At 37.4% G+C, this 21472-nt stretch overlaps 1 protein-coding gene across 1 annotated transcript; it reads right to left on the minus strand.

Moving 5' to 3' along the window:
* Nucleotides 1–18950: 18950 nt before the first annotated feature.
* On the minus strand, nt 18951–20485 carry LOC133810262 (ferredoxin--NADP reductase, root isozyme 2, chloroplastic-like). The gene is made up of 5 exons (XM_062246033.1): nt 20423–20485; nt 20254–20319; nt 19825–20160; nt 19557–19734; nt 18951–19450 (listed from the first exon to the last, which is right to left on the minus strand). The coding sequence occupies exons 1-5, from the start codon at nt 20483–20485 to the stop codon at nt 18951–18953; spliced, it is 1143 nt and encodes a 380-aa protein (XP_062102017.1).
* Between the last annotated feature and the right edge of the window lie 987 nt (nt 20486–21472).

Raw genomic sequence — 21472 nt, forward strand, 5'->3', positions numbered from 1 at the left:
CTCAAAACATATCAAAACTAGCTACTATAAATGTATAAATGATAAAATATGTATACAAATAAAATATCACAAATATATGAGAAAAAACTCCTATAAAAATGTAATAAAAAAATATGGCATAATTTAAAAAAATAAATCATATTTGATGTAAAAAGTAAATTGACAATTAAATTAAACTTAGATGATGGATAATGTACGATATTCTTTAACATAAATAATTTATACTTGTGTATATCTTATCTGTACCAACAATAAAAATACCATAAGTTGTTGAAACATTTTCAAAGAAATATTACATTATCTTGATCTTAGCAACTTAATTCATTTTCGCATTCAAAAAAATGTTAAATTAAATAGCTCAAAAATAATTCATAATAAATACATCAAAATATATATATATATATATCTTTATATATAATAAGTGTGTAGATAACGGAAATTATTGGTTTTAACGGTTTTTTATTTTTTAAAGGTTAACTTTAACGGAATATTCTTCTATTTAACAGAATATTCTTATATTTAACGGTAGTTTGTAAATACTTAAACTTAATAAAAAAAAAAAATTAAAAAATTAAAGTAAGATATTTTTTAGATATTTTACAACGATAATTATTTAAAAATAATAAAATCATATATTTTATAATTTAAATAAAATTTAATTAAACTTAAACTCACTTATTATAATAATATTATATTAAACATATAATATAATCTACCGTGAATTAGCATAAATTATTTTTTTTTAAAAATTAGCAAGAAACTTAAATTTAAAATCCACGTATACTATTTAATATTACATTAAATATATAATGTAATATATTGTTGTCACTTCCAAATTAAAAAACTAGAACAAACATAAACTTAAACAAAAATAAATAAATTATTTAATTAAAATATGATATTTATTTGAAATTTATATGACATTAATATAAATTTAATAAAAATAATTAATACATTCTATAAATAAAACTAAACAAACGTTGTTTGTGCCTAGTATATATAAATGTACAAAGTTTATGAAAGCAAAAAATAGAATTATTAACAAATGTTTCTTTCTTTTTCCTTTTTCACCACAGAACAGAGGGAGAGAAAGAGAAGTTAAAATAGTGATTTAATTCCCTGAAAAAGCTTCCATGGTAAAGATAATTCTAAAGTCATTGTTTTGCAACTGATCTTTGTCAAATCACTTACGTGAAGCAAAAACCGATTTGGTGATGAAATCGAGTCTTGTTCAGCTTCATCTAATGGCTCCTTTAAAGTACTTCCTCGACAATGGCTGACATAATTTTGGACATTGGTAGGAACTGGATACAAGTCTCTCACAAACTTTGACACATCTTGCTTATATATTATTATATGTGCCCCACACATTTTCACACTCACGTAGGACTATTCAAGTATACCGAAGCTTCCACACGACTTGATTTATTCAACACTGCTGTATTCTCTGTCATTGAAATCACCAAGGGAGATTTCCAAGCAATCCTCATCAGTAATGTTAAAATGGCAAAGAAACGGTATTGTTGAATAGTCAGTAGTATTTTCTTGCTTTTGTACTTGATAAACAATATATAAAGAAAGTCCCATCCATGAACTGTTATGATCCCAATCTGGAGGTAGTTGAATAGTAACTGAGGAACCAAAACTTGAGTAGCTACACCAATCGGGAATTGTGGTTGTTGTGATCGGATCAACAATACTAATCAAGATATACTTCAACTCAATGAGCTATGTTCAATCACAGTAACAACATGAGACAATGGACACTCTGAGATGAATATGAATGATAGAACTTTATTGATAATATTCTGACTTTCAAGTACAAGAGAGTATATACAAGGCTTAGAGAAAAATGGACTGAATAAGGCAACACGAAACAGAATGAATGAATAGCCTATATATACACTTCGGACTATTAACAGTAAAAAACAAACTTCTAACTGAATTAACTATCAATTAACAGTACATGTGATGTGGCATGATTTAGATCACTTCTCAACAAAATCCTCCTTGATCTTGATTATGCCACTGATGAGAATCAACACAGAAGTTGATTTGCAAATTAGATTTGGAGGAGTTTTAACCACAACCCTTTAGGAGCAGGAGTTCTAGACAGTGCTTAAATTTTACTTGAGTCACTGTCTTGGTAAACATGTCTGCAGGGTTGTGGTTTGTGTGAATTTTCTTGACTTGAACCTCTTGTCTTGAGATCACATCCCTAATGAAATGCATCTTGATGTCAATATGTTTTGACCTTTCATGAAACATGGGATTTTTCATTAGGTGCAGGGCACTTTGATTGTCACAAAAAATAGTGATATCCTCTGACTTGAACCCCATCTCATTTGCCAAACCTTTCAGCCAAACAACTTCCTTGATTGCCTCAGTAGCTGCCATGTACTCAGCTTCTGTTGAGGATAGTGCCACTACCTTTTGTAGATTTGACTTCCAGCTTACACATCCTCCTTTCATTGTAAACACATACCCTGTTAAGGATCTTCTAGTGTCTATACAACCTGCATAGTCTGAGTCCACATAGCCAGCTACCTCTGTTTGTGTCCTGTACTTGGAGCTGTAAGTTAGGCCTAGATCAAGTGTCCCTGCAATGTATCTCATTATCCACTTAAGTGAGCACCAGTGCTCTTCTCCAGGATCTGCAATGAACCTGCTCACAATGCTCATTGCGTATGCTATGTCTGGCCTTGTGCAGACCATAGCATACATTAAGCTCCCAACCCCACTGGCATAGGGTATTGAATCCATTATGGCTCTTTCTTGTTATGTCTTTGGAGACTGGTCTTTGGACAGCTTGAAATGAGCAGCTAAGGGAGTTAATACTGGTTTGGATTTGTCCATATTAAACTTCTGAAGTACCTTTCTCAGATAGCTTTCTTGGGTTAGCATCAATGTTTCTGGTCTGCTTCTTTTGATCTCAATGCCTAGTATTTTCTGAGCCTTGCCCAGATCTTTCATCTCGAATTCAGACTTCAATAACAGCTTCATATCACCAATTTCCCTCTTGCTTTTCCCTATTATTAGTATGTCATCTACATAGAGAAGTAAATAGAGTGTACTGTTGAAGTAAACACAAGGGTCATAGGCACTTTTGGTGAAGCCACTTCTCATCATAAACTCATCAAATCTCAGGTTCCACTGTCTAGGAGCCTGCTTCAAGCCATAGAGGGACTTCTGTAAGAGGCATACCTTGTTCTTGTCATCTTCAAAACCTTCTGGCATTCTCATATAAATTTTTTCATCTAACTTGCCATGGAGAAATGCAGTCTTGACATCCATTTGCTCAATCTCTAGGTCTTCAGTAGCTGCTTTGGACATAATGGCTCTAATCGAGGCTTGTTTCACAACTGGTGGGAAGATTTCATTGAAATCTACTCCTTCTCTTTGGGTGAATCCTCTGGCCACAAGTCTGGCCTTGAATCTTCTATACTCATCACCTGGCAGCCCTTCCTTTACTCTGAATATCCATTTACAGCTTACAAGTCTGCACCCTTCTGGTTTTCTCACAACAGTCCAGGTATTGTTTTTTAAAAGTGACTGTTTCTCTTCATCAATGGCCTGTAGCCACTTTGCTCTATCCTTGCTGTTTATGGCTTCCTCATAAGTAGCTGGTTCTGAGTTTTCAACATCACTAGCAATGGTTAGAGCATAGGCAATGTAGCCAGCAAAACCATACCTGGCTGGTGCCCTTGTTTCTCTTCTATGTCTGTCTCTGGCCAGTTGGTAGTTGTCGAGAGAGCCTTCTTGTGCCTGATCATCTTCACCAACTGGTTCTAAGTTGCATTCCTGAGCTGGTTTCTCCTCATCTGATTTCATCTCCACTTGAACCTGTTTTGCTTCTAAAATAGGTTCAGATCTATTTCCATGCTTCATAGCCATCACCTTTTCATTAAAAACCACATCCCTGCTCACTATGCACTTCTTGAATCCATCTTCTAAGCACCATAGCTTGTATCCTTTAACACCATCAGGATACCCCATAAACATGCATTTAATTGCTCTAGGCTGCAACTTGTCTTGTCTGACATGAGCATATGCAGTGCAACCAAAAATCTTCAAATTGTCTACATTTGGTGCTTGACCTGTCCACATCTCCTGAGGAGTTTTGAACTTGATTGCTGTAGATGGACTTCTGTTAATCAAGTAGCAAGCTGTTTTGACAGCTTCTCCCCAAAACTTTCTCTCCAAACCAGCTCCTTTCAGCATACATCTGACTCTCTCGATGAGAGTTCTGTTCATTCTCTCAGCTAATCCATTCTGCTGAGGTGTTCTTGGAGCTGATTTGTGTCTTCCAATTCCAGCCTCTCTGCAAAAATTTGAGAATTCATTTGAACAGAATTCTAAACCATTGTCTGTCCTTAATTTCTTGATTCTCTTTCCAGTCTGATTTTCCACTAAAGTCTTCCAGTCTTTAAATGTCTTGAAGGCCTCATCTTTTGATTTCAGCAAATGTATCCAAACCTTCCTTGAGTAATCATCAACTATACTCAAAAAATAGTTTGCTCCTCCTAAACTTGACACCTTGGAAGGACCCCAGAGATCTGCGTGAATGTATCCCAATGGTTCCCTGGTATTGTGTATGCCAGATTTGAACTTCAATCTACAACTTTTGCCATACACACATTCCTCACAGAATTCAAGTTCACCACTTAGTTTGCCTTTGAGAATGCCTTGTCTTTCCAATTCAGTTAGACCCCTTTGACTAACATGACCAAGTCTTAGGTGCCATAATCTTGTTTTGTCAAGTTCTTGTTCTGATGTAACAGTGTTAACACAACCAGTTACGGTTTCACCATTCAAGAAATAAAGACCATTTCTGAATTCTCCTTTCATAACTACAACTGACCCTTTCATCACCTTCAAGAACTTGTCATCAATTTTAACAGTACAGCCTCTCTCAGTCAAGACTCCAATTGACAGCAAGTTTCTCTTGAGATCAGGGACATACCTCACATTTTGCACCTTCCGTTTAGCTCCATCATGCAGCTTGAAAATGATAGTGCCAATCCCGTAAATAGTACATGCCTTGTTGTCCCCAAGGAGTACAGTTCCACCCTTCTTTTCCTCTAGATCACATAACAGATCCTTGTTAGGACACATGTGGAATGAGCATCCGGAATCAAGAACCCAATCATGACAAGAATCCATATTTGAGGCCACTAATACTTCTGCGGATTCATAGCCATCAGTTACTATGTCAGCTTCTCCTCTTCCTTTGTTCTTTTAATTTTCTTTCTTGAGTTTGGCTTTCAAAGCCAAGCATTCATCTCTGAAATGGCCCTCCTTCTTACAGTAGTAGCATTTCTTGTCTGTAATGCCTCTAGGATCACCTTTTGAATTGGACTTTGGCTTCTGATTCCCTTTGTAATTTCCCTTCTGGTTCTTGTGTTCTCTGTTTTGTGATTTTCCTCTGGCAAATAACCCTTCACCATTGTCATCTTGCTTGCCTTCTGTTCTCTTCTGTATCTCCTTAGAATTCAATGCAGCCTTCACTTCAGACATAGTCAGGGTCTCCTTGCCATAGAGCATTGTATCAACAAAGTGCTCATAAGATCTCGGCAGAGAGCTCAGTAGAATGATTGCCTGATCTTCTTCTTCCATCTTCACACCAATATTGCAGAGATCGAGTATGATTTTGTTAAAATCATCTAAGTGTTTTCTCAGGTCCTTATTCTCATCCATCTTGAGAGTATACATCTTCTTCTTCAAGTATAACTTATTAGTCAGGGACTTCTTCATGTATATGGAACTGAGTTTGTTCCATAATCCCAATGCCTTGTCTTCACTTGAGACTTCTCTCAAGACTTCATCACCTAAACTGAGAAGGATAGCACTATGTGCTTTGGTTTCAATTTCCTTCAGTTTCTTCTTGTCTTCTCCAATCTCCTTGATGGCTTCTTCATCAATGGCTTCCGAAATCCCATTGTGTACCAGTAAAGCCTTCATCTTGATTCTCCATAACCCGAAATCATTGGTTCCATTGAACTTCTCAATCTCAAACTTCGCAGCGGACATCTTCTTGGTGATTCTTGAACCTTCGAACTTGAATCTTGATTTTGCTGAACCTGGCTTTGATACCAGTTGTTGTGATCGGATCAACAATACTAATCAAGATACTTCAACTCAATGAGCTATGTTCAATCACAGTAACAACATGAGACAATGGACACTCTGAGATGAATATGAATGATAGAACTTTATTGATCATATTATGACTTTCAAGTACAAGAGAGTATATACAAGGCTTAGAGAAAAATGAACTGAACAAGGCAACACGAAACAGAATGAATGAATAGCCTATATATACACTTCGGACTATTAACAGTAAAAAACAAACTTCTAACTGAATTAACTATCAATTAACAGTACATGTGATGTGGCATGATTTAGATCACTTCTCAACAGTGGTCTGGAAAGAAATAGACCCTATTCCTTTTCCTCGGTAAATATCATCCAATGAGATTAAAAATAATAATAAGAAGAAGAAAAAAAGATGTAGCTAGATTAATGTATATATAATAATGCATGGTGTGTTTGAGAGGAGTACCTCATAAAATCTATGAAGTTGGGCATAAAAATGTTCGCTTGTTACTGGAAATTTGTATTCGTTACTATTGCTTTCTGTAGCACCCACGTTAGATTTGTGACAATCTATGAAACAAAATCCCTTAGGTGTTTTCCATATTATATTTTCACTTGAAGTTTCTAGTTCGGCACAATCTCGAGCATTCACGTATTTGACACTTAAGGGAAACATTGGCAGTGACTGAAGCTTGTTACAACCATTAATTCAAGCTAAGTTCTCTAAGCTCAGAAAGTTGAGAAATGCTATCTGATATTCTTCTGAAATTGTTCTCACTCAAATCAAGTTGCTTCAGTGAGCTTAGGTCCCAAAAATCATCAGGTATAGCTCCTTCTTCTTGTAGGTTGTAAAGAGCTTTGTAATTTGAACTAGATTGTATAACAAATCTTGAACTGAGTATTAGAACGAAAAAGCTTAACCTCAAGATGAGATTAAGTGATTTATTTATAGAGGAGTAATTACAAAGAATGAAGTTGTTACAGCAAGAAAACTAACAAGAATGTTGGTAGCAGAATTACAAAATTCAGTTAGAAACTAACATGAGCTACAACAACTAACCAACCTAACTGTATTGGTTATTATCCTCCCTCAAACGAAAGGGTGTAGACACTACTTTCAGTTTGGTTTTAAGATAGTGAAACCGATCAATCGGCAAAGACTTGGTGAGAACATCCGCCACTTGATCAATGGAAGGGACATATCGAACAGAGAGCTGCTGTGCTAAGATCTGATCACGAACAAAATGCATATCTATCTCAATGTGCTTGCAACGTGCATGGAAAACCGGATTAGCTGCAAGAGCAGCTGCGCCTTGGTTATCAACCCATAGAACAGGGACATCATCAAGCTTGATTTGTAGCTCAGACAGAAGTGAGGTAAGCCATTTGATTTCTGAAGCAGCATTCGCCAGTGCCCGAAACTCACTCTCAGTACTTGAGCGTGCAACGACTTGCTGTTTCTTGGCAGACCACGATATGAGATTACCACCCAAAAACATGGCATATCCTCCAGTCGACCGACGGTCATCAGGGCAACTTGCCCAGTCAGCGTCTGAATAGCCATATAAGGACATAGTGAGCGCAGGCTTAAGGAGAAGGCCCTCTGATATAGTGCCTTTGAGATATCGAAGGAGACGTTTGGCAGCTTCCCAATGTACAACTGTTGGAGCATGTATAAACTGACTCAGTTTATTGATAATAAATGCAACATCTGGTCTAGTGAGAGTTAAGTACTGGAGAGCTCCAAGCGTACTTCTGTACAGAGAAATATCTTCAAAGGGTGTCCCTTCAGTTAGTGAAAGTTTTTGAGCTGAGCTTGTAGGACTAGAGCTGGGTTTAGCCCCTTCTAAATGTAATTTCAATAATAGATCAGTAATGTACTTGGATTGTGAGAGGTACATACCAACAAAATTTCGATAGATCTCCACTCCTAGAAAGTAATGCACAGAGCCTAAATCTTTGAGTGAAAACTGAGAGTTCAAGTCAGAAATGAGCTGCTGAACCAGGAGCTTGTTTTGACCAGTAATCAAAAGATCATCAACATAGACTAGTAAAAGAACTAGATGAGCTCCTGAACCATAGGTGAAAAGTGAAGTATCAGATTTGGACTGATGAAATCCCCATTGAAACAATGTCTGCTTAAGCTTTTCATTCCATGCACGTGGAGCCTGCTTCAGACCATATAAGGCTTTGTTTAATCTACACACATAGTGAGGAGTAGCTGCATCTTCAAATCCAGTAGGTTGTCGCATATAAACCAACTCATTAAGAGAGCCATTGAGAAATGCATTACTTACATCTAATTGTTTGACATCCCAGTTAAATGAAACCGCAAGTGTAAGCACCATCCGAACAGTGGCAGGTTTAATAACAGGACTAAATGTCTCTTCATAGTCTATTCCAGGCGTTTGTGAATATCCCTTAGCTACCAGTCTGGATTTGAATCGGTCAAGTGTCCCATCAGCTTTTAATTTGACTCTAAAGACCCATTTGTTGGTGAGGACATTCATATCAGGTGCAGGAGGAACTAAGGTCCATGTACCTTGCTTTTGGAGGGCATCAAACTCTTCCTTCATAGAAGCATACCATTGGGGATCCTTAAGAGCAATTTTAACTGATGAGGGTTCTGTAGGGAGGAGAGATTTAGGCAGCTGGTATTTGGTTGCCAAAAATGATTTAGGCTTGTAGATGCCTCGCTGAGAACGGGTTGTCATAGAGTGAGTGCGAGTGACACCAGTTGGAGGAGGTAATTCCACACTTTCAGAAAGAGAAGATGAAGCAGCAGCTATATGTTGAACTCGAGTAGGAGGAGGTTGTACACCAGTGGAGAGTGATGGTGTAACGCCAGTGTGAGGAGGAGGAGGAACTTCAGGTGGGACACTTGTCGCAGTTGTAGATGGTGATGTAGAGTCAGAGAGTGTTGGAGACATCACAGGCGAAGGTGGCAAAGTAGAAGAGCACAAATTAGAAGTATCATGAACTGGTGTAGTTGAAAATTGAGTAGTGGGAAAAGAGTGAGTTATGGAAGGAGGTGCCTGAGTAGATACAGTAGGTGTTAAGGCTAAGAAATGAGTCTCATTAAAGACTACATTTCTAGCAATGAAGATCCTTCCAGCAGAATTCTCACAAATGTAGCCTTTATGTTGTGGAGAGTATCCTAAGAACAAGCATGGTTCAGACCGAAAACTGAGCTTGTAATTGTTATAGGGCCTGAGGTGAGGAAAGCATGTACAACCAAAAGGTTTCATGAAATGATAATCCGGTTGCTTGTTGAATAAACACTCATATGGACTCTGATTTTCAAGAACAGGGGTAGGAAGCCGATTGAGGGAATAAACACCACACTGAAATGCATGCCACCAGTAGGAAAAATTAAGTCCAGAATGAGCCAAAAGAGTGAGTCCAATTTCCGTGATATGGCGATGTTTTCTCTCTGCTCTGCCATGTTGTTCATGCGTGTAAGGGCATGGATGTTGAAACTTAATTCCCTGATCCTGCAAAAAACTTTTAAACACTCGGTACTCACCACCCCAGTCAGCCTGAACACTTTTAATTGGTAAAGAAAATTGTTTCTCAACAAGGCTTTTAAACTGAACAAATATATTGAGTGCTTGAGATTTGAGAGTTAAAGGAAAAATCCATGTGAACCTGCTATAATCATAAATAAAATGAATGTAGTATCTAAAACCATCTTTAGATGTGGTGTGAGAAGGACCCCAAACATCAGTGTGAATCAATTCTAAGGGTTGAGTAGCTCGACTAGAAGAGAGGGGGAAAGGATGCTTATGGCTTTTACCCATTTGACAATAATCACAGAATTTTAAAGTTTTTAATGAACCGGAGTGAGAAATTTGGGACAGAATCTTGCTCAAAACTTTTGGAGAGGGATGTCCTAATTTTATATGCCAAGAATTAACATCAGTAGAAGCATTAGAAATAAAGGCAGTTGGTTGAGGATCAGGAACATAAGCAGTAAAAGTTTTATTGATATCAGTTGAAGTACAAGAAGAATTTTTACAATCATAGTCACAAGAATAACTAGAAGATGAGTGAGTAGAGTGTAAATTTGTAGAAAACTGAGAGGGACAAATATTAGAAACAATAGCTAAATGACACTGAAGTGCTGGTAGAGAGGAGCTGGTGGCATCATCCCCAAGCATGTATAGACCATTTCTAACTCTTCCCTTGAGTAAGACAGTCCCCGAGTCCTTGTCCTTAACAAAACAACAGTTTTTGTGAAATTCAAGGAAGACATTATTGTCTTTGGTAAGCTTAGAAACACTCACAAGATTTTTTGTAATACATGGAACATGTAAAATGGAATTTAAGTGTAAAGATGAAGCAGAAGTAGATGGAATAGTTGCCTTGCCTATGTGAGAAATTAACAATTTCTTACCATTACCTACAGCAAGTGTTTCAGAACCATTGTAAGGGGTAGCCGATTCAAGAGTGTCCATACCGAAAGCAACATGATTTGTGGCCCCTGTGTCAGCATACCACATTTGATCAACTCCAAAATCAGGTACTGCAGTAGAGACATAGGCTTCAGGATCAGTTATTTCAAGTCCTTCATCATCACGTTCAGTGAGAAAAGCTTTGGCCTGAGAAGTAGTGTTTTTTGGAGTGATGAATCCACGATCAAATCTGTAGTGACAGACGGGTGCAGTGTGGCCAATCTTGAGACAAAGTTGACAAACAGGTCGTGTAGATTGCTAAGGAGGCCGGTGAAATGGTCGAGCAGATGGCCTTGTGAAGGTAGAAGGAGGCCTGTAACCATGAGAAGACATGTTTCTGGAAGTACCAAATGTAAGATTGGCAGCCATCTTGGAGGAGAGATCAGCAACAGAGTGATGACGCTCAAGACGACATTCATGAGCCATGAGAAGAGCCTGAATTTCTTCAAGAGTCTTTGTCTCACTACTGGAAGTAATTCCAGAAACTACAAGGTCATATTCGGGTCCAAGACCATTGAGCAATTGGAGCTCAAGATCTTGATCACTAATGGTATACCCAGCAATGGCAAGACTATCACAGAGTGATTTGATTTTGTCAACATAGTCAGAGATGGACAAACTACCTTTCTGAATATTGGACAATTGACCCTTCAATTGGAGTTAGCGAGCTTTAGATTGGCCTGAAAACTTTTGCTCCAGAGCACACCAAACATCATAGGAGGTGGAGTAGGCTGCGACGGTTCCAAGAATACCTTCAGACATAGAAGACCTGAGCCAAGAAAGAAGTAACTGGTCACGTCTCTTCCACTGGCGGTATTCAGGATTTGCATCACCATTGACCAGCTTCTTTGGAGGAGAAACATTGCTGAAGAGGAGTTCATCAAGATCATGTCCTATAACAGTGGGTACCACCTGAGATTTCCAAGCAAGAAAGTTAACTCTATCAAGTTTAAGAGTTAAAGAAGAAGTAAGAGAATTAGAGAAGGGATTCCATGGCAAAGAAGTCATGGAAGAGGTGCTGGCCGGAGAAGCAAGAGCTTGAGCAACAGCCGGAGGATCAGAGTTGGCCGGAGGCGTATTGACAGTAGGAACTGATTGAGGATCGGATGAAGAAGAATCCATGGACGTTAGTCAGAAGGCTGTGATACCATAAAGAGCTTTGTACTTTGAACTAGATTGTATAACAAATCTTGAACTGAGTATTAGAACGAAAAAGCTTAACCTCAAGATGAGATTAAGTGATTTATTTATAGAGGAGTAATTACAGAGAATGAAGTTGTTACAGCAAGAAAACTAACAAGAATGTTGGTAACAGAATTACAAAATTCAGTTAGAAACTAACATGATCTACAACAACTAACCAACCTAACTGTATTGGTTATTAGGTTGCATCTACTTAAATCCAATGATTTCAAAGAGAGTAGTTTCACTTGCATCAAGCTCTTCCAAACATTCCAAACTCCCAATGTTCTTTGGCAAGTGGTCAAGATTAGAGCAGCCTGAGATGTTAAGAGTTGTAATAGGAGTCATATTACAAATGATGTTTGGAAGACTATGAAGGTTTTTACAGTCTTTGAGATTCAACAAAGTAAGGCCAGTCAAGCACTTGATGGACTCTGGCAGCTCAACTATAGCAGTTCCATCCAAGTAAAGTTGGGTTAACTCGTTCATGTTTCCCACAATCTCTGGAAACTTGCAGAGCCTTGAACATCCTGAAAGAATTAAAGTTTTAAGAAATCCCAAGCTCATCTCCTTCACAAGTATCTTAAGAGATTCACAGTCTTTCAGATTTAACAAAACAAGTCTCTTGAGAATTCCAACAGAAGAATGAATCATTGTTAGTTTTCTACAACCTCTGAGAATCAATCTTTCAAGATTTGGGGTTGTATTGAAGTTTGGGGTCTTGGTCAAGTACTGGCAATTGCTAAGATTGATCATCATCAACCCTTCTGATAGTTGTTAACATATAGAAAACAACATAAGTTGATATTGTAAACAATATGATGGATTTTTTTTGTTTGAATATTTCTTAAATTAATTAATTCTTACCCTGTTCTCTTTCCATATTTGTTCAATGTGCGACTGTTAGACAAGTTGAGTTCGACAAGTTTATCAGATTGGAAACTTGATGGCAATAATTTTGAGGGATATCCATGCCATTCCAAAAGCCGTAACTCATTACATATCCTCAATAATCTCATATTGTATAAGAATATGCCTTCAACAGCTTGTGTTCCCATGACCGAACAAGAGGTTTACAATATATTTAAGGCAAAAACCAAAAGTGTAAACGATATTTGGTCATGAAGAAGCAAAAAATACTAATGAAACGACCCACATACCATTGGACTGATGCCAAGGCCCAAGCTAAAGAGACCCAATAGGTTATCCAAAGATCACCACCTTCCGAGACCATTGAGGAAGCAACGACTTCTTCCATTGCTGTTGCGGAACGAGAACCACAAACATATATGTAGACACTACTACACAACAAACATAAAAGTTTATATAAGAAACTACTACACAACAACTCAAGTAACTTGATATATTATTAACTTATAAGTCTGCAAGGGAAAAGATAAGAAACAGCACACACGAACACACATATATGTAGACATAAAGTGATAAACATATGGTGCAATGCAATCAATTAAAGATCACAATTGTATCAATTCTATAACAGAATGACAACCACCAATTGATCAAGATAAAACCAAAAGCAACGGAGATACAATTAAGCACTTGAATTTCTCTTTACTGATGATGTGGAAAATGGGAGCTACAGGCATTAATATTAGACATTACCAAACTGATGATATTGAACACAGTGACTAATAGCTCATTTGGCTCATTTGGTTCTTTCTGTAACAGATTTCTGTAGTAAAAATTGTGTAACTGATTCTGTTGTAACAACTCATTGAGCTTGTACTCTCACTACCAGTATATAATATGTCAGTCTCAACGTTTCAAGGTTGAGCTATTCATTTTCTCATTTCAGCACTTTTCTCATTACAATTAAACCTATCTGCTTTGGTCCGAGTTGAATTTATACAAAAGATATAGGCATGGAGTTAGTTGATGAGTGTTAGAACCACCATAACTGATTCCAGTTAGTTACAGTAATTTCTTTATTTTGTCAATGCTGTCCGAATTGGTATTCTGTTATAACCAATTCAGTTGTAACAAACTTTTCCATTTTTCACCTATTCTTTGATATGTATTTATACTCAAAAGCATTCAATGAAATGTGCAAAGAACATTTTTCAAATCTTAGTCTCTCATTTCTCAACTGGTATCACGAGCCATACCTTTTTTTTTTCTCTCTCCTCTAAGTTCTTGAATACCTGCAATGGCGTCATCTTCCTCCAATGATCCTCCTGTGAATGATTCCCCCAATGCTCGTTCTTCTCTACCTCAAGTTGCTCCACTGAATCCAGCTCCAGCGATGATTATTCATGCTCAGATTGTTGCACTAAATCTTCGACTCACTCGCACGAACTACACTTACTGGCGTTCTCAAGTTCTACTGACTGTTCGAGCTCATGATCTTGAAGGTTTTCTTACTGGTGCGCGTCTTCGACCCCCGTCTACTGTTCCTGATTCTGTCGATCCTACTCGCCTGGTTCCAAATCCAGACTTCAACTCCTGGATTCGCTTGGATCAATTTCTGATGAGTTGGCTTCTCAACTCAATCTCTGAAAACATGCTTGGCCTTGTTGCTCGCTGCACTTCTTCCGCTCAGATCTGGCAAGAGCTTGCTCAGATTTTCTCCAATACTTCAAAGGCCAGGATCCTTCAGCTTCGAACGCACCTTCAACTGACAAGAAAAGGAGCCACTCCTATTGATGAGTGTCTTCTTAAAATGCGTTGCATTGCTGATTCCTTAATGTCTGCAGGTCACATGATTAGTGATGAGGAGCTCATTCTGTATATACTTGGGGGTCTTGGACCAGAATTTGATTCAGTAGTGGTCAACCTAACTTCGAGAGACAATGTTACTTTGCCTGAATTGCAATTTGCACTTCAGAATCATGAGATGAGGCTTGAACAACAAAATGCCATTGCAACAGTGGATCTGCAAAATCCATCAGCTAATCTTGCTGTTTCTACCAATTACGGACGAGCCAGCCGCAATAACAATAATCCAGGCTTCCGTGGCCGTGGTTTCCGAGGTCGTGGTGGCCATCACAACTTCAATCGTGGTAATACAAACTCCACTCGTCCGATTTGCCAAGTCTGTGGCAAACAAGGTCACATAGCCTTAAAGTGCTATCATCGATTCGACCTAAGCTATCAAGGAGAGAACACCTCCTCTGGAACTGAAACTGAATCTACTGAACATCCTCCGCAAGCCAATCTTGCTCATCCAGATATAGTCGCTGATCCAAACTGGTACATGGACAGCGGAGCATCTCACCATGTTGCCTCGACCACAGCAGCTATCAATACTCCTACTACATACAAAGGAAAGGAGAAGCTACTTGTTGGTAATGGATCTCAACTTTTCAGTAAGAATATTGGTGATGCTCATATAACTGCTAGTAGATCTATGCATCTTAAGAATGTTCTTCATGTTCCAGCCATAAAGAAAAATCTGATAAGCATTTCTAAGCTAACGTGTGATAATAATGTTTCTATAGAATTTACATCTAACTTTTGTTTTGTTAAGGACACTGTTACGAACCAGGTTCTACTTCAGGGAATACTTAAAAATGGACTATATCAGCTGGTGCTGCCTTCTTCAAATTCGTCTTCCAGAATAAAGCCATGTGCATCAATCCCTCCCAGCGCTTTTCCAGCTTCAATTTCTCACTCGTCAGTCTTCAATAAATGTAACAATTGTGTTTCATCTAATGTTTCTTCAAATTTTACTTCAAAAGTTAGTTTGTGGCATCAAAGGCTTGGTCATCCAGCCTCTAATGTTCTTTCAAATGTCTTGAATAAAATGTCTATTTCTTGTCACAAATCTGAGTTTAATTTCTGTGATGCATGTCAATATAGAAAAAATTCTCTTATGCATTTTTCAAGCTCTCAAATAAAAACCACCTCTCCTTTAGAATTGATTCATGTGGATGTATGGGGTCCATCACCTCATGCCTCCACCGAAGGGTACCTTTATTATCTACTGTTTGTGGATGATTTTACAAAGTTTTCTTGGATTTATCCTATGAAACTAAAATCTCAGGCCTACTCTATCTTTATTCAGTTCAAAACATTAGTTGAAAAACAATTAGACTTACCCTTAAAAGGCCTACAAACAGATGGGGGTGGGGAGTTTCGAAAATTACAACCTCTTCTACAACAACTAGGCATCATTTTTAGGCACCCCTGCCCTCATACACACCCACAACAAGGGAGAGTGGAAAGAAAACATAGACATGTTACAGAAATGGGACTTACCCTATTAGCACAAGCCAAACTACCCTTGATTTTCTGGTGGGATGCCTTTGTATCAGTTGTTTACTTAATAAACAGGTTGCCAACGATTACTTGCAATTACAAATCACCCTTTGAATGCCTATATAATCTGGTTCCTGATTACAACTTTCTAAAAAATTTTGGCTGTGCATGTTTTCCCTTCTTAAGGCCTTACAATAAGAACAAATTCGAATTCAAAACTTCAAAGTGCCTTTTTCTTGGATATAGTCCATTCCACAAAGGGTATCGTTGTTTTCATCCTAGTGGTAGAATCTATATTGCCCGCAGTGTCAACTTTAATGAAAAAGAATTTCCTTATCTTGACCTCTTCTCTAAATCTCAGCCACCAACTTCACTTCAGTTCAAACAAAATCTTACTTCACCTACATTTGTTCTACCTTTTTCATCTCCTACATCATCAAATCCTTCCTTAGAAATCAATCATAACACCCCACTGCGTGCACATCCCACTTCTATCTCAAATGAAGGCAACATTGCAGCTGATATTCCACAAGTATCTGAAGCTGAACATTCTTTGGAACATGCTCCTAACAATACTGAGGTTAGTGAAAATGCTACTGAACATTTATTATCAATTGCTAATGCTTCTCCCACTACTGACACATCTGAAATGAGTCTTATCCCTTCATCTCCACCTCCACTACCATCACGGCATCCTATGCAAACCAGATCCAAATCTGGTATATATATACCCAAGGTTTTCATGGCTACCACCTCTTCCCAAATATTATATGAAGAGCCCACTTCTGTTAAGCAAGCACTTCAGCTACCACATTGGAAAGCTGCAATGGAACAAGAATTTCAGGCTCTTATGCAGAATAATACTTGGGTTTTGGTTCTTGTCAAAGATAACATGAATGTAGTCAGTAGTAAATGGATTTTTCGAACCAAATACAAAGCAGATGGCTCACTAGACAAGTTCAAAGCCAGACTTGTAGCAAAAGGCTTTCAACAAATGCCTGGACTGGATTTTTCAAATACATTCAGCCCTGTTATAAAAGCCTCTACAATTCGAGTAGTGCTCTCTTTGGCTGTTCAGTTTGGATGGGATATTCAGCAAGTTGATGTCAAAAACGCATTTTTAAATGGTCACTTAAATGAACAAGTGTACATGAAGCAGCCAACTGGGTTTGTTAACTATACATATCCTCATCATGTTTGTCTATTGCACAAGGCTATCTATGGCTTGAAACAAGCTCCTAGAGCATGGTTTGAAAAGTTAAAAACTGCTCTGGTTAGTTGGGGATTTCACTGTTCTACATCAGATACTTCACTCTTTTACACTTCTACAAACGCCTCCCCACTCATTGTTCTCGTCTATGTAGACGATATCCTTATCACTGGTGCCAACAAAACTCTCATTTCAAAGCTTATTTCAGACCTTCACACAAAATTTGCCCTCAAATCTCTGGGTTCTGTTAACTATTTTCTTGGCTTTGAGGTGCACAGAACCTCTGCTGGTCTTCATTTAACTCAGTCCAGATATGCCTCTGAGTTACTCAGAAAAACAAATTTGGATATGTCAAAAGCAGTCCCTACACCTATGGTTCTTGGCAATAAACTGTGCCTAAATGACAGCCCCTTACTTGAAAAACCAGAAACTTATCGCAGTATAATTGGTGCTCTTCAATACTTAACTTTGACAAGGCCTGATCTATCCTTTGCAGTCAATAAGCTCAGTTAGTTTCTTAAAGCACCAACAACTAATCACTGGAATGCCTGCAAAAGAGTTCTTCGATACATTCAAGGAACCTTACATCTTGGCCTTTATTTCAAACAATCTGCAGTTCTCACCTTACAAGCTTTTTCAGATGCAGATTGGGCATCAAGTCTAGATGACAAAAAATCCACTACTGGTTATTGTCTTTTCCTTGGTGATAATCTGATTACTTGGGCTTCTAGAAAACAACAGGCTGTTTCCAGATCAAGTGTTGAATCAGAGTACCGAGCTCTAGCATCTGCTGCAACCGAACTCATTTGGCTACATTCTCTACTCAAGGAGATTGGCATTCAAGTTTCTACATCTGTTCCCATCCTTTGGTGTGATAATCAAGGGGCTCAAGCCTTGGCATTAAATCCTGTTTTTCACTCTAAGACAAAGCATATAGAGTTAGATGTTCACTTTGTTCGTACACAGGTTCAAGAGAAGAAACTTGAAGTTCGATATATCTCCTCTGATGAACAACCAGCAGATATCTTCACAAAGCCTATTTCATCACCAAGGTTTCAGTTTTTATGTAACAAGCTTCATTTGGAATACTCCAAATATAGCTTGAGGGGGGCTGTTAGAACCACAATAACTGATTCCAGTTAGTTATAGTAATTTCTTTATTTTGTCAATGCTGTCCGAATTGGTATTCTGTTATAACCAATTCAATTGTAACAAACTTTTCCATTTTTCACCTATTCTGTGATATGTATTTATACTCAAAAGCATTCAATGAAATGAAATGTACAGAGAACATTTTTCAAATCTTAGTCTCTCATTTCTCAACTATGAGTAGTTAGAGGCTTACTGTTATAGTAGTTAAAGATGTTAGTTTTCAGTTATTGATCATGTAACAGTTAATTTCAAGCTCTATACATAATAGAGCCTTTGCATTATTCTCTGTTTTCTCATTTTCTTTTTCAATCGTTTTCTTGCATAGTTTTCATTCTTGTAATATAAAGATTTGTGGTATTTGGAATATTATTATATCATGTTCGGCATACCAGTCTCGTAACATATTAATATATTGCTCAACGACAAACATCATAGCTTATATAAGAAACTACTACACAACAACTCAAGTACGTAACTTAATGATCTTCCCAGCTTACAAGTCTGCATGGGAAAGGATAAGAAACAACACACACGAACACACATATATGTAGACATATAATAGATGATAATTTTTAGCTTATTAATTCCCTCATAAAAAGAGAGAAGACACGCACACACACAAACACACATGGCATTCTTTAGTAGACTTCAACACGCCATTGGTTGTTTTTCTTCAATGTGGCCAGTATTCCATCCCAATCTTTGTCGATTTCAGTGGCAGCATCCCTTAAGGCATCTTCAATTGGAGTCACCATGTCCTTGCGCCCAGCTAAGTATATATAGGCTCCCTTAAGCAACATCACCAACACCTCAGTAGCATGCCTTCGGAAAAGGTCTTGAACATACATCTTTCCACCACTGCTGTTCTTCTGTTCTCTGCTCAATGCTATGTCATATCGGAAGTTTTCAGGGTACTCTTTTCTATATTGAATAAATTCGTGATTATAGAGTTTACTGTCCTCATTAGACACCCCATGGAATAGCCAAGCATGTCCAGCGAATGTGAATGTTGGAATATTTTCTTTGAAGAAACGACCGAGATGGGCTCTAAATGGAGCAATACCAGTCCCAGTGGCCACAAATATGTGAGTTGCGTTGGTGTTATTGTCTCCCAAAATCATTGCTTCACGAGTGGGACCTGTTGTTTCATATACAATTAGATATATCACACACATATACATACACGTTAGCACACACACACACATATATATATATATATAATGTAGCTAGTTTAGTTTACGTACCAGTAAGTTGAATTTTATCTCCAGGCTTTGAGTTGCACAAAATCTCGCTAGTAGTACCAGGGACAAGACGCACACATAAACTAACTGTTCTGCCATTAAAATAATCTCCATACCTTGAAGAAGCACCAGAAAAGTATCTAAGCATTTCGGTATCTCCTGGTTCGAAAGGATTTTCAGGCTTCAAAAGCAAATGAGAGATTAGTAATCATGAATATTAAGAAAAATAATATGACGAGATGCTGTATATATATATATAACATATTATTACCGCGGGCATTACACCGAAAACTTGTCCCTCCCAGTGAGGAAAAGAGCCATCATGAACAAGTACGATATGGTATGTCTCAGCAGGAGCATTTGAACCAGAAATCTTCTTAACAGAGAGAACGGTGGCTGTGTGAGGCGAATCAACCGTGTATAGATTTGTGGGAGGCCTCATCGCATGTTCCAGCTCTGAAGGGGCCACAGGAACCTTACCACCTTGTGGTACGGCACACACTATTCTGCCAGCAGTAGCAACTCTTGTTGGGAGCCTCTGCAGTACTCCAATGCTGAATGCCATCGCCGAAGGTGCCCTCTTCTCAAACGAGCTCAAGTTAGTAGTCTGCAATTAAAAGATATCAAAAGCAAAAATGAGTTCTCCAAAAAGTAATTTGGAAGAAAATGAAGAATAAGAAATCCTAACAAATTAAGTAACCTTAAGGAGCAAAAAGGTTCTGAGTTTGAGGGAGCGATCACTCACGAGCGAAGATGTTGCAGCAGCCTGTGTGCATGCAAAATGAGGCACGTTAAATTAACACAATATACTAATAATGAAGATATTGAAGAAGTATATATATATATATATATGCATATTTATTATAAACCGAAACTTTGAACCAAACATAAGGAGGAATGAATAGATAAACCTGAGTAAGGAGGAGAGCCATGGCTGAGATGAAAAGGCAGAAAGAAAAGGGTTCTTGAGTGAGTTGATTGATGAGAAACAGTGATCATCCAAAGGGGTTTATATAGCACTGTATCTCTCTTTCTCTCTCCCTCTCACTCCATGCCCATTTTCTTCTTCAAAGTTCAAACCCTACCTAATTCAGTCAAACAAACAATATTTTCATTGAGTTGTACATGTTCAATCATTGGCTAGACAGATCGTACTGGTATATATTTTGTATATTTATGTATTTTATGGTAATAGTAATTAATTTTTTTTGACGGGCCATGCAAAACTAGCTGGCTACTACAAAGAAGTGATCAGTCAAAGATACGCTTTTGAGCAGAGAATTTTATCTTTATGTGTAGATTTTACATGTTAATACCCAGCAGAGAATTTCTCTATTTTTTTTATTATTATTTTTGTCAGATGAATTTTTGTTTTGTAATTTACTAAATTTAAATTATCAAACTAGCTCAGTTATGAGAGACTCAAGACAATTCATTCAATTCGACGCCCTTAAACTGGGACAACTCTAGTAAGTAATTTTGTATTGAAGAATTTTTCTCAAAAAGTGCCAAGAGAAATTAAAAAAATAAATAAATTTTAACCCACAAGTAATTCTAATTTGATTTTTTTAATTAGTATTATTACTTTTTTTTTCTAGAAATGTTCAATTGAGAAAGATGTTTTAGTTTTGAATAATAAGTTATATAGTAAAACAATTAATTTTTTTAAATTATATATATATAAATGGAACGACTACAACGTTTTTTTTTTTTTTTACAACACCGGTGTATTATTTTTCTATTTCGGTACCTGAATAGATATAATCTCAAATTTTTTATGTGACTGTGTACATTGTAGGTATTTAGAATATCATGCAAATTTTCAAGAAATTTTAAAAAGTTGACGAAGCCGAACACAGAGTTCAAACTGTCAAATTTTACATGTGTACACAAAAAAACAGGCGCGTACAACAGACAGT

Source organism: Humulus lupulus, unplaced genomic scaffold, assembly GCF_963169125.1.
Source record: "Humulus lupulus unplaced genomic scaffold, drHumLupu1.1 SCAFFOLD_43, whole genome shotgun sequence".
NCBI lineage: Eukaryota > Viridiplantae > Streptophyta > Magnoliopsida > Rosales > Cannabaceae > Humulus > Humulus lupulus.